Genomic DNA, 14989 nt, shown 5'->3' with positions numbered 1-14989 from the left:
TGAGGGACCTGCCCTCTGCCTTGCAGGCCTTTTCCCATCTGGCTTGGGATGGCAGGGCTCTGACTGACTCCAGCTACAAAACCTGCACCTGTTGAAGAGGCCAGAGACCATCTTGGTTGTCTCTTAGTGCAGACCCAGCTCATCAAGCCTGAACTTCCACAGCCACTGGCCACCATGAACCACCATTGGCAGGTTGGGCAGGTATGTTCTGTGCTTATGATGATATGCTATTCTCTTCTTAATTATGCTGTTTTACATTTTATATCTGACATCCTTGAGTAATGTTTTCTTTTGAAACATTTAAGATAATTTTTGCTGTTAACTAGGCTGCATTAGATGTGCATTCTGTAGTTCACCTCCTTTGTAATGTTTTATTTTGAAATCTTTAAGATAATAGTTTAGTTTCCTGTTAATTATGCTGCTTTGAATGCATACTTTGTAGTTAACTTTCTTCAGTAATGCTTTATTCTGGATTGTTTCGTTGGATATTTTAATGTGCTGTAAAGCCCTTTGAGATATTTTTCTTAAAAATATAAAGTGGTATAGGAATGAAATAAATCATCACCACATTGCTTTATTATAGTTCTCATTCTTTATGCATATCAACACTTGATTCCTTTTTAGTTTACTCTTAGTGCTTTGCATTGCATTAGAGTGCTTGGATTGAATTTGTTTCTGTACTTCTGGAGTCATTTGGGCCACTAATTTTTATTATCTACTGTTTCTATATTATTTATCAATAAACTATTTAATTCATTTCAGTTATAATCTTTAGTCTATGGTCTTTCTACTTTAATATCTGGGGTGCAAATTTGAATGAAACTAGACCAATTATCTCCAGCTAAGATACCAGCGTGCTTACAGATATGGTTACACTTTACATTTGAGACATTATCACCTCACTCCACAACTCAAGATTTCTGTTTTTTGGGGTCTGGGAGGGGAATAGTTGTGGCTGGGTTCCTTTCACTTCAGTGGTTGAACCAAATCTACTCTCAGTTGTGTTACAATATATACCAATGAATTGTAACAGAAGTCTTTACCGTTCAAAACACTGAAGTCGGTATCAGCTAATCAAAAACAAACACTGCCTTTGGCTATTTTATTAAGCTTTCCTTGTAAAATGTTACTCTAGCTAGCATGAGAGCTAAAGTTTACTCCATTTATTATAACATTCGTAGTAATACTGTGCAGTCAAGTGCAAATGATCTTCCGCCTTCTCAATTAACAGAGTATTAAGACTTCCCTGAAGAGCAATAAACTCCTTTAATATGACAGGGGTACAAGTTCATTTATGCGCTTCTTCCAAGGTGCATTTCCAAATCTGTGTGAAATTCCCTAAGCTCCTTATTGATTGTCAAGGCGAATCAAAGCAGCTATGTTTGCCTCCGTTGGTGTTTAAATCATATCCCATAGGAGATAAACTAGGAGGAACTTTGTAGATACACTTCTTTAAAAATATTGTTGTAGCATCATTTCAGAAATGCTGTCTCGAGTGGCCTGTGAAGTAATATTCATGTATATCTGCTTCCCTCGCCACACATTTCTTCTCCTGTTCAGTATTTTACATAGCTACCCAACCAATGTGATGTGCCAAGAACAGAGTGTGCATGCTGGATCATCATATAAACAGATCATCATATAAACGGACCACATGGTCACTTAAAACTAAAGGCTGTGCACGCTCATATTGCCCCTGCAACTATGTGCTCCGGAGAGGTGTCTGCTTAGGAGGGGAAGGGAAAGAAAATTGCTCACTTGCAGGCAGAAACGGGTTCCAATTCAAGATTTCAGTAATATGATGTGCAGTGCTCCTATTCAGGGTTTCAGCAGGAGTGTTTCCCCAGAATTCTGCATTCCATTCACCCTCTTCCAGTTTTCCATTCTTGCCCACTTCCAACAGTGAGCCAGCATTCCAAGGCCACTGAGCAGACTCTGTTCTCATTGGACTGTTTTGGGTTTTTTCCCAGCCCAAAAGTGTTTTTTCCTCGATTCCTTTCTTCTTCTTTTGGTTCTTGTGCAGACCTCAAGGTTTCCCCGAGTCTGCTGATGCCTCATTCTATTGTGTGGGTGATGCTGTTTCGGCTACATAAGGATCAATATGAGAGTTGTCACAACTTGTGACAATGTGTTTTTAAGTATAGGCAATGACCATTTTGTGTGTGTTCAGTATGTGCAAAAGCCAGAAGTGACTAGAGTGCAGGAAGGGCAAAAATGGTGTGATGACAGGACCTAGCAATCCCACGAGGCTTTGCAAGTTCAATCCCAGGAGGCCTTGCACCAACCTGTGAGGCCTATGCAGAGAAAGCGGTTTCAATGGTGTTCCCAATATACACATTTCGCTTAAATGCACAGTGCCCCAGAACATAATGGGGAGTTGCCTGTATGCAAAATTTGTGGCAAACTGTATCTTTATATGCTTGTACAATTTTTTCTGAGACCTGCTTTACAAGCGAATAGCTGAACTGGAGCCATGCATCTTGACCCCACTCTGGTAATCTACTGAATATCAATGGTGGTGCATACCTTAAAGAAACAACTGCAGTGTAAATGGATACACTTTGCGTCTCTGCATTCAGAGACACACAACTTTACTCAGTTTTTTTTTCCATTTGGATAAAGCGTCCTGGGCCACAAAACTATTTTGTACAGCTCTGCTTCTCAAAATTGGGGCGCCTAGAATCTAGCTTAGTCAAACCATTTTATTTCAGTGATCACTTGTCTCTCATTTTGCATTTGGTGGTTTTGCAGAATAACTGCAAAAGTAGTACACTGCAAAACAGAAGGAAAGCATCATCTTCTAGCCCCGTATGATGATCACAAAGACTTGACCGTATGCATAGCAATGGTCACCTGAAGAACAAATGACACCTCTGACATCTACTTTTGGTGGAAATGAAGCAGCAGCAGAATGATAAGAGGGCCACTCCAAATACTTTGAAGGGGAATCATGCTTGAATTAGAGGGAAGCTGAACTTGTTGCAAATGGTGGCACAATTCATTTTGCTCACACTAATACAACCGCGCTCAGAAGCACAGACTAGTAAAATTAAGGTAGATTAGCTGGTTGATCGAATAATCATAGGGCTAAAAGAACACAGGCCAAGTTCTTACTCTGGGTGGACTCCATGTGATTACATGGGATGAGTTGGACTGCTTGTGAGTTTCCGATCTAGGAGGAATGGGATGCGGTATGGATTGTATGTATAGCCTATACCTGGGACTTATGCATGTGGCTACCACAAATATGCACAGCTGTAACTGAATAGAAATCGCTGATCTTCAAGCAAACACACACCATCAGGGGAACTTTTGAGCAAGCATTGTTAGCCTACTTACTGGCTGGACAATAAATAGATTAGAACTTCAAAGTCAATGCATTTTTGTCATTTATTCAAATTTTCTGTAGGAAGTAAACACTGAAAGAATTAAAAAAAAAACCCTCACACTGCAGTATGTACAGTTTTGTGACATCACATGAATAAATCATTTCCTAATAAAAATGAGAACAGTTAAATTAGTGAAACTCCACAACGAAAAGATTGCATAAACCCCAGAATTCTTGTGTGTGGTAACGAAACCAGTATTGCACATCTAGCAATACCAGAATAGAATTGCAGTGGTTTGAAATGGAATAACAAAACGTTAATGTTTGCTGTTGGGGGTGGGGAGGTGCTCTTTACGTTTTAAAAAATGAAAAGGAAAAAAAGATTGACTTTCCCCCCAGACCCTTTCATTTGAAGCACATTCTTTCACAAAGCTAAAATACCACAGCAGAAGTCATGTCCAGAAACAGAATACAATTGTGTTTGATAAACATCTGGCTTGACTTAAGACATATTTGCCATTGCAGAGATGCACAGGGTCTCCCATGCATTTTTCATGCAGCAGGTAATTACAATATTAAATAAAACATTTTCTATACATTCTTCCAGACTTGCAACTGTATACATACATGCAAAAAATTTTAAACCTATGTGATCATATTTACATTTAATATATGGAATATACATAACAAAAAGATTAAAATGTTTTTTCCTTTGCATTAGATAGAATACAAAATATGTATTTTTTCATTAAAGAAACCACTATTTACATCACTTTTTTAAAAATCAATTTCAACATGTATGTGTAACAAGTCTATATATTTACATATGTATACATATACATATATATATAAAATATAACTTACCAGTTCACTCAACTAAAATGTAGCAGAGATAAACCGGCAACATTTTGTTGTCATTAATGACTGCTCTATCACATTTCACTGATGTTTTGCTGGGGGAAACTTAAATCATTTATTTCAAAAAAATGTAAATTAAGCACTTTATAATCTATTTTTTAAAAATATATAGCTTAAGAAGTAAATACATGGCTGATTTCCCTTTCAAACTGTTGTGTTCTATCTTCAGAGATGAACTGCTTTTACAGAAATGGGTTTTCAGGGTAATCCTAAACATGCTCAGAGGTTTTACTGAATTCCATCAGATTTCCTTTCAGGTAAGCATGCATAGGATTCCAAATGTGCCACCCAATCCTACCCATGTCTATTTAGATGCAAGACCCACTGTGCTCAATTGGGTTTACTTCTAAGTGAGGAAAGGATTGCTGCTTTAAGTCCTTTTCTCTAGTAAAATATAGTGCCCATGTTTTTCTGAATTTCTATTTTGTGTTTGCCTTTACAGAATGAAACGAGAGAAATGTTCCAACACAGGTCCATATTTTTCCTCTTTCATACTATGTGGGAAGACAGCACAGGTCTCTAGTTACAACTACAAAAGTTGCAGGCCCATGAATTTAAATCTGCCTCCACTCATGTAAAATGGGGGCTGGGCCTCCACTTTGAACAAAAAGGGGTAAGTGGTTGAGAAACCCAGAACTCACCCCCTCCCTTTAGTTTTTCCTCTTCCTCTTCCAGGTAGACTGATGGATTAAAGTCCTGCTGAAAGAAGCCTTTGGAGAACTGCAAGGGGCTAAGTGTAGGTGTACCTGCATGTTGCCATCAGTCCCCTATTTTACACACAATTGGGGCAGATCAAATCTCAGGTTTAAGCACATAGCTATGCATCATAGTGTATAAATTGATCCTGTGTCACATATTACACTGATGTATACCTGGCAGGTGTGTGCTTTGTATTTAGAACTATGCAACATGGTTACAAGCAAAGCATGGTCTTGCCCCACCTTGTTTCCTAAACTACATTTTACTGGTTAAGGCAGGTAATTACATATCTAAAATCTTTTTGAAATAATGTGTTCTACCCCGTTATTGAGATTTGTGGTGTCAATGAAACATATTACTGAGATGAAATGTAGCAACTGAACTGCTGTCAGTATAAGGTTCACTATGGGGAAAATTAATCTGTAATGTGTATTTGTCTATAAATACATGTAAGCTGAGCTCTTAAAATATTTGTGCAAATAACTCCCAAGAGGAATATGTAAACTGTTAACTATCAGAATTGTCATCTCTAGCATCTGTGATGAAAAGCCCACAATCCACTAGAGTTTCTGCCTAATTTAGAATATAGAAATGCAGTGTCTATGATTATACCAAGATAGTATAAGACAAAGGCAACTTATGGCCCACCAGATGCTGTCCCAATAGCATGGCGAACAGTCAGGGGCGACAGGATCTGTAGTCCAATAACTCCTAGAGGGCCACAGGTTGTCGATCCCTGATATAAGGTAACGGTTGTTTGCCATGAAATTAAAGTACACCTGAAGGCGCCATTGGCAACAGGAATAGAATGACTAAATGGTGGGATACAACAGAGCTTCAGCCAATTTTTTCATGCCAATTTGCACTGGAATTTTCCTATAAAGACAAATTTGTATTTCCTCCAGGGCTATGAATCTACTTGGTTTGTCATTCACTCTCTTTCTCACACTCACTTTTTAAATATTATTATTAATTATATTATGTTAATAATAATAATAAGGCTGTGATACTTTGTAGACTAACAGCTGGAACAAATATTTCTAATACATTTCTCTACCAGGGCAAAGAGAAAAGGTGTTCAGCGACAAAATAAAGAAGTTTGAATTATATAACTTCACAACTGATGCCGAGCTTATGATGGAAGGTAAAACAAGATCTGGTTGAAAATATTTATCTTCTTGTATGTAAAAGCTTTATCCAGTCAGCAATAATATATATGCTTTCACCATAATTAAAATCACTCATTGAGTTGAGATGTGCTGAACTTGTCTGATTTTTTTTTTCTAGGACATTGATAAAAAAAATCCCCTCAAAATCAATGAAAGACTTCAACACATTTGAACTGTGCTGCAATAAACTTTTTAGCTCAGAATAGTGTAATTTTTAAAAACATATAGTAAATTATACAGAAAAGTGAAGTAATCAAAACCCAACTTAACAAACAGTGCAATTCTATACATGCCACTTAGAAGTAGGTACCACAGAAATCAATGGGACTTATTCCCATGTGTGTATAAGGGTTTTTTGGGGGCAGGGGATTGGGCCCATTAGTCAAATTAGGCTTTGCAGCCATACCCACTCATCAACATGGCTCATGGGTGGGGGAATCCTGTTCTAGAACCCTAGTGTGTAGGATCACAGCTTAACTGATCTTCTGAGTTAGACTGCTACATGTTTAAAAGCACTGCAGTAGACACAGGTTTTACTGAAACTAAAATTCAGTACAAACTCAAAATATCCTACTTAGGTAAATTTTGTCCAAGAAGTTGGAGAGTGATAAACACAACTTTTAAAAACTGCCATTCCATTCTTTCAATTTACAATACTTCATCTCCCTTAATTCTGATTTATTAAATATTAATTTACCACAAACGATCTTTTCACTGACCACTAATATCAATACATATGCCACCTTCTTACCAAAAAGCCCTTTAAACATGTCAGCATTTTCAGTACTTCAGTAGTGCTCATACTGTAAAGCAAGACTGAGCTGATGGGAAAAGATGCCAATGGGATGCGTTACCTATTCTTTTTTCTCTCTTAAACAAAACGCAAAATTGATTCTGGAAAATCCAAAGTTCACTAATGTGTTCCTTGACCAAGCATAAATGGGGAGAAAATGAAAGTGGGTGAGGGACTTATATTTTGCTACCAGGATTTTGCAAATCTAGCTTTATAAACTCATAGCCCAGGTTTTATATTTATTTCAGCTGAGTGTCTAGGGAAGGCATTCTCCAAATGCAACTAGAGAAAATACATAATATATTTCTTGTGGTTCTCCCAGATATTAAAATGCAATCAAAAGCCATTAGGAAGCACCCAAAGGTTTCATTTCTATACATTTCTCCGGTTAACACTGAGGATGATTACTAATATGCTAGAGTAGACTAATGCCTTGGTCTTGGTGTTCCATTTACAAAAAAGAGGGTTCTTCACATTTCATACATGTATGAAAACACAAAATTATACTGCCCCAGTGCTTAAGAGTTTCAAAAAGGAAAATATATCATGCGACAGGATGAAATGCTGCAAAACACTCTGCCAGCAGTGTCAGCTTTATGCATTGCATGTGTAATACTAGTAGTTCCAAATAAGTACCTTTTTATAATACATAACCCAGAATAATTGCTGCTACCTCTGTATTTTCCCCCTACACTGGCTCAGATATTTGTAAATAATTCCACCCATGTGGTTCAGCTTCCTGCCATGTTTTTAACTGGGACCTGCTGGTGAAGGGAATGGAATAAATCCTGAGGCGCCAGGCAAAAACTTTTGTCTATAACCAGGCCTTTAGCTATCTCTGGCCTTTTAGAATTGGGATGTCTTTTAATATATCTACGTGAGGATTTTTGTTTGCAAGTTGCTTTGGGTTGCCCTAGGCATGATAAAGCGACTGACCAAATTCAAGAAATAATAATAAAAAGTAATAATAATATTTTTTTAAAATAAGAATAAATCATATACATGACATCTAAGGTCCACAGGAAGATCATCTGCCATCATTTGTATGATTTGGAAACATATCAGGAAGCTGAACCACATGGTTTTAAATCTTTGCACAAACACCAGCAGTCAGTTTTCTTATGAATTTTGATGTAACTAACAACTTGTGATGATAGGTGCCTGGTGACAAATTTCCTGTAAAGCAAAAATAAAAATAAAAAATTGCTACATGTATTTTAAATATCAGCAGAAAAATTCATCAAACAAAACCATGTTTCAGTTATACCATGCTTTTCTCAAATCATGCTAGATTTATACAACACTTTTTTAAAAAAAAAAGCGAAGATTTAAACCTGACTGTAAACACTTCTAATATGATTATAATTTACTCTGGTTCTTTTTTAATTGCTAATACTTTGTCTAAGAGTCCGTATACATTTCCATTCACATTGTGTTGAAGGGACACTTTATTACTTGAATGACTACTGTAAGTATTTCTTACATTATGAAATGGCATTTTACATTCTGCAACAGGCGATAACTCTTTCTTAAATGTGACAACAGATGAATGTTCTGTAAATGACGTATCACTCCAAACATCTTTGCCATGTGCTTCCTGAATATTAATGGAATTCCCACCTTTCTGTAACATGTAATATAATATAGGATTAGTTTTGGTCAGTCTTGGGGAATCTCGCTCATGTTCATTTTTGTCCGTATCTGTGATGACCCATTTTATAGGCCCCCTTTCTCTAGGTACATGGCAAACACTAAAGTGGTCACATTCAGGTTTTGATGAAACTGTGCCTCCCAAATGTTCAGTGAAGGGAGAACTGACAGGACTCCTCATTGCAACTGAATACTGAAATGTTCGGTGATCCAAACAATTGGTTTGCTGTCCAGGATTCCCCATTAGCGTATGTACTGAAGGGACACTGAATTCAGTTTTGCTGTTATTTGTGAGGTTATTTTTTGTTCCTTTCTTTTTGCCATCAGTTACTGCTGAATTATTCCTATGCTGAGGCACGTCTTTTTCACAATTTTCTGACAGAAGCAGTTGTTTCAACACGTTAAATCCTTTGCTTTCTCTAGACCAATTCCTATTTTCACTTTCATTATTTGAACCGTGACCTGAAGGGTATTTTAATTCAACATCAGTTCTGCTAAATTTCAATTCTTTCTGGTTGAGTCCAGGACCATACAAGGCATCTGCAGAAGACTTATGATTGTTTGCCGCATCAGATATGTTACCTTTGTTACCTTTTAGCAATTTCAAATGACCTTCTGAAGGTTCAGGATGCAGCTTCCTCTTCTTTGGGACTGTGCTGGGGCTTTTTGATTCCACAAAAGTCTGTTCCGCATTTCTGTGGCTCCTGTCCAGTTCATCTGCAGAATAGCTATCTTGACTCTGCCTCAGCAATCGACTTAGTAGGCCATTCTTTGAAAAAGAAAAGCCTTGAGGTGAGAGAGGGTTGGGTTTAAATTCCTCTGATGCTGGAGAAGTAGCTGAATGTCTCTCTAATGAATGAGCTATTCCATGATATTTCTTGCTAACACTTTCCCTTACTTGCTGTGCATTTGGATTCTGAAGGGCATTTGATTCCTCAGAAGGTTCAGCTTTTATTTTTACAGTCAATATTTGTTCATTCAAAGCCTTTTCTGTCGGGTCTTGTAAACTCTCTTCTTTTGAATGCATCCTCTCCTTTGTTTCAGTCATACCTTTGTTGGAGGTTCCCAGAAGCAGTTGGAGGACAGTGCGTCTTTCAAGTAGATTCTGGATTTCTGAACTAGGAAATCTTTGTTCAGCTGGTAGAGGCTGACTACTGACAATTTTGTTTTCTTCAAGTGCACCTGATGCATTAGTAATCAGGGAGCTATTTAATCCATCTATCAATCCAACTGGTTTCTCTGGGTTTAGAGTCATCATTTGTTTGCCTGTCTGCCTTTGCTCATCTATTGACATGGAAGACTGCATCCCACATTGAGCCAAGTTTTGCAAAAGTTTGCTTGCACTAAAAGATGGATTTGTTTGTACAGTTTCATTTCGGCTCTGTTTAGTTCCTTGAATTTCTTTGTGTACTGTAAGATCTATCAAGTGTTTAGAAGCTGGATTAATTAGTCTTTCAGGCTGTATGATGCAAGTGTATGGTGGTGAATTATGTTTGACCAATAAAGGAGAATGGTGTGAAAGGTTGATGGGGGAATCCGCTTGTGTAGAATTTAGCAGAGGAGGAGTGTTTATTGGAGTAATTTGATTTGTACTAGAGCAATCTGTCATAGGAGTTCTGTTACCCATTGCTAAATTAAATTTTGTCACATCAGCTGAAACTAATGCACTCTCAGTTTCTGTGATTTTCTCAACATTGTCTTCATTTTTATGGCCAAGTAATAACTGAAGCAAAGTTACTTTCTGATGTGGATTGAGTTTTGCATTTTTAGAGGGACTTTTCTCTTCTACATTTTCTAGACAAGGAACTTTTGAATCCCAGTTGTGAAGTATGGATTGGGTTAAGTTGTCTAGAGAAGCTGGCCGCGCAGTATCTGGTTTATTTGTTTTCTGTTTGAAAGATAAGTCTATAGGAAGACAATTAGAATGAGAACTTTCATCATCACTGCTGTCATCTTCTGTAAAACTTGGATTGTTGTCAGAATACTCATCAACCGTAGTTGGTGTACTACTCTCCTCAAAAATACTGGACCTTTCATTCTGTTCATATCCTTTAGTCTGCTTAGTAGCACTGTGATTTTTAAGGAGATGTAAAAGTAAACTACTGTTGGTAGGTGGTTTCAAATGATTTTTTTCCATTGTTGTTTTGTAGCCTATGCTTTTAGGAGATGAATGAATTACCCCCATAGGACTCTGAAAATGTGTCATATTGCTTTTGTTGGTTATTGATTTGGTTGAAGATCTTACCTGACCATTAGGATGGCTTTCAATTCCTTTTGACAGTTTGAAATGGCCAACATCTTTCGGAGCACTTTCTTTTAATCTTGCCATAGCAGCAAGTCTCTCACTTGCTATTTGACTTGCATTTTGTGCTTTTATAGCATGTTCTCTGGAGTACTGCTGCAAGTGCGCTTCACTTGAAAGAAGCAAGGCTAGCTGACTACAAGCCACACTGGGTTTAGGAGACGTAGCAGGACTAGACCTTTTTTCCACCATGCTTGCAACAGCTTGTAATCTTGCAGCACATGACAGCGACTCACTCATCACCTTGGAACCACTTTGTCCAGTATGCGAAGATTCTATAAACCGATCTTTAACCAGATTAGCTGTTAGCTCAGGCAGACCAGTCTCCAGCTTTTCATCTTTTGCTTTGCTTTTCTTCAGGAGAGTCTTCAAGTGACTGGATGCAACACCATAGCACCTTAAGTCTTTCTCAACTTGCAGAGAATCGTGGCTAAGGGAATACCCTTGCTCCTTGAGGCTCTGCCTAATCTGTTGTGACAAAGCAACGCTCTGCAGCCTAGAGCTGAATGACTGAAGCAAAGAGGCCAGTAATGTGCTATCCTGTTTGCCTTTAGGCACATTTTCAACCATGCCAGCTAACAAAGCTTCTTTTTTCCCATTTAAATCCACAATAGAATCAGACAAGCGTCTTCTCTTTGCTGCATTCCAGTCTTCAGAAGACTGCAATAGCCTTGCCTTTTTGTGATGCAGCATGCCAGAACCTTGATATGTATGTGTGTTAGCAACTGAACCATCTCTCTGACAGCTGGGAGATGTATTTCCAGAAACCCTGAAGTTCTGATCTTCTGCACCAGGCCCAACAGGCTTTTTGTCAACCGCAGAACCCGAACCTCCTGCTGCTTGATGCATTAGTAATCCCTCTAGGTAAGTTAGAACAACGGAATCCTGGTGCATCTCAGAGACAAGCTCTTCTCCATGAGTCATGTTCAATACAAGTATCCACAAAGGCTCCCTTTTTATTCACTTTAAGGACTAACTTGTTATTGGTGAACTGAGACTCAGATTAATAAGCAAGTCTACTGTTGCCTACAAAATGTGATGCAGAACAGGGGCAGTAGTCCTTGATTGATTCTCTCATTAAGTTTTTGTTGAAAACTAAAAGTTCCATTTTTATGCATCTCTGCTGCGGTATGCACATGCATTTATGAAGATGATCCAGACTGACTTATTTAAAACATGGTTCCAGAGGAAACATATTCATATTCTTCTAGTAGATTTCTGCAGCTGAGGATTTCTTTTTTCAGTCTTTTCTCATCATATTGTACATGCTTAATTCCTATGAAGAAAAAAAATAAAAAAAATCAGCAAAAGTATTTTGAAGGTACCGAAATTGTATTCAAGCAAAAACAGAAGCGCATTACACAGCTCTGTAGTCTTTTGCTCAGCTAATTTTTCCTTAACAAACCAGCACCTTGTACTTTTGTTTCCCTATAAAGTGTTGCGTGAAAGCCCCTCCTCACACAAATGATAGATTACAGCAGGCATAGGCAAACTCAGCCCTCCTGATATTTTGAGACTACAGTTCCCAACATCCCTGACCATTTGTCCCGTTAGCTATGGATGATGGGAGTTGTAGCTCCAAAACATCTGGAGAGCCAAGTTTGCCTATGGCTGGATTACAGTTAATAGAATGTCCCAATACAGGCATTGAAAAGAATGGGGGAGGGCACAATGGGCTGCACAGAGTCAGGGACAAACTGAAGCACCATGGCTGTCCTATCCCTTGCTCCAACTTGAAGCCATGGAACGGCGGCAGAAACTGGAAAGCAAGCACTTGATGTTGGTGTCTGCCTTCCTTAACAAATACGTAATTCAGATAGAGTTTACTGTGATACTGGTTATCATCATCATCTCAGAAAGAGGGACACCCCTCTCTCTTTGGTATCCACTACTATACATTGTATTGTGTGTCACCATTTGGAAATGATCATGAAAGAGAAGAAAACTGAGGCTTTTATGGAGCCAGCAAACTGCTAAATGTACCCTATCTTCCAGAATAACAGGCTAAAGATATATCGGCCTGGATAGAACAGCAAAGGATTTGGGCCACAGTCTAGAAAGGCTACTTTCCCTGTATGACTATGTGCAGATTTTAATAACTTTTTTTTTGTACAGCCAATCAATTGGCTAGATTTATATGGAAAGGTGGGCTGCCTCTCCAGCCAAGTGAGTGGGCACATAAAAAACCCAAAAGTGACTGCCAACTTCCTCTGGACTTTTATGTGCAAATAAAGTTTTTTAAAAAGGGAAATGGTAAGCATTAGAAAATTCAAGATAAATATTTATTTCCTAACTTAAAAATGATGTAATATCTTTTCCATTTTTTATAAAGTTTAAAACAAGTCTATTAACAAATCTCAGTCATAAGAGCCAGTGCCTAATGAATGAAGCATTAATCTAAAGAGCATGAGAATCAGCTAAAAATCAAAGAAAATAAACATCAAAATTAGTGTCAGTTATACAAGACCCACCCTATACCTGTGGCTGTGAATTATTTTAACCACTTTTAACAACAACAACAACAACAACAAATTATTTATAATTTTAACACTGTTGTACCGTGAACTGAAACCAGCTGGTGAAGGGTGGGTGTTAATAATAAATAATATACAAACTCTCATAACAAAAATACCGCCTCAGGGTAACTAAACTCTGGATACAATAGATATGAATGAAATATTTATGAAAAAATTAGAATCCAGCTATTTGAGTATAAACAAATGTGTAGCAATGTATCATCAAATTGCAGCCTTTGATCTTTGACTCTTTGCATTATCTGCCACTTTTATGTCAACTTCTAGTTACTCTGTTTAAGGCTCTCCTATCTTCATCTGCCCCAATTCTCCTTCTCAGGGCCTAATTTGATTTCTGCCTTCTGTAGTCCCCACCATAGTCAACACCAGCTGCTCCCTCTGCCTCAAACAGATGGTGGGTCAGTCCAGATGTGATACCAAAGCATGATTTGTTACAGGAACAAGCCCTGTGTTCATGTGCTGCTTTCCCCTCACATTTAGTAAGAACAGAATAAGGCTTAAAAATATGTTGTTTAGCTTTCAGAAATGAGATGGCTAGTTCCAAGTCCTATTTTTAAAAAATTAGTAACAAAAACTCATTAAACCGACTTTTGTAGCGTTACTAGATTTTAATATGGAGAAATGTCATTGTTCTACAAAATAAATTTGTCACTGAATATAAGTACTCCGAAAGTGATTCATGTGTTATGAACTGAGGCTGGTATGTGTGCGTAACTGTTCACACAAATGATTTGCTTGCATGATGCGTATTCATAAAAGAGGAGACTCATGAAAGACATGGTGGGAACTTCCATGAGCAGAGAAAATGAGTAGGTCAGCTTTTTAAAAGTTACACTTCAAATACAAGGAGTTGTATCTTTCCTCTCCCCAAATCTGCTCCAGGGAGTCCTCCAATGCATTGGAGCAGACTTTGAGGGTGCACAGGGGGCTGTAGGGGAAAAGAGAGCAAGAAGATCTGCTAGGCAAGTAAAGGTACGATGTGTGAGCGGAACAGCTTCTGCACATAGTCAAGCTGTTTCAAAACGAAGGAAATTATAAGGACATGTTTCTACAGAATTCTTTTACGAGTTAAGAGTTCTACTAAACAGTGAAAACCTTACCAATATTATACTAAATCCACTACAAAAATTGCCATACGAGTTAGTGATTTGCTAACATATCAAAAAGGGGGCGGGGATCAGTGATGGAGATCTGAATTCAGGACATCAAGAATTCACGGTAGTCTTGCAGCAGTTTCTCTGACCTCGTGTGGAGGATTTTTCATTATGTTTTGATAATACATAAAAGAGATATAAATAAAACTTGTAAGATTGTGATGTTTATGACATTAGAACAGCATAATTACCAGTCAACAACTAATATTTGGAAATTTGAAAGTGCTGAGATGATATGCTCCTAGAATATACAACTGTGGTAACACTACTGTCCTTGGAACAGTAAATAACTTCCACAGTATTTTCACACACCCCTTTGCCACCACAATATAGGTATCCTTGATGCATATCTGGTTCTCGATCAAGTGATCCTGAGATCTCATCCTCTGGGTTAGAAGAGGGGGCTGAACCTAAGGCAGATAAACCCTTCTGCCCTCTTTTT

General features: G+C 37.9%; 1 protein-coding gene across 2 annotated transcripts in view; it reads right to left on the bottom strand.

Annotated features, from left to right (window-relative positions):
• Positions 1–7133: 7133 nt before the first annotated feature.
• NRIP1 (nuclear receptor interacting protein 1) overlaps positions 7134–14989 on the bottom strand; it is an 84530-nt gene continuing 76674 nt past the window's right edge. For both annotated transcript variants that reach the window (XM_081199616.1, XM_081199617.1), the window contains exon 3: positions 7134–12135. In XM_081199616.1, coding sequence (XP_081055742.1) covers positions 8274–11783 — 3510 coding nt within the window. In that variant the 5' untranslated portion in view covers positions 11784–12135 and the 3' untranslated portion in view covers positions 7134–8273. The remainder of the gene's footprint in view (positions 12136–14989) is intronic.

Source organism: Podarcis bocagei (genome assembly GCF_964188305.1).
Source record: "Podarcis bocagei genome assembly, chromosome: 6".
Lineage (NCBI taxonomy): Eukaryota > Metazoa > Chordata > Lepidosauria > Squamata > Lacertidae > Podarcis > Podarcis bocagei.
This window is presented reverse-complemented; position numbering and strand designations above follow the sequence as displayed.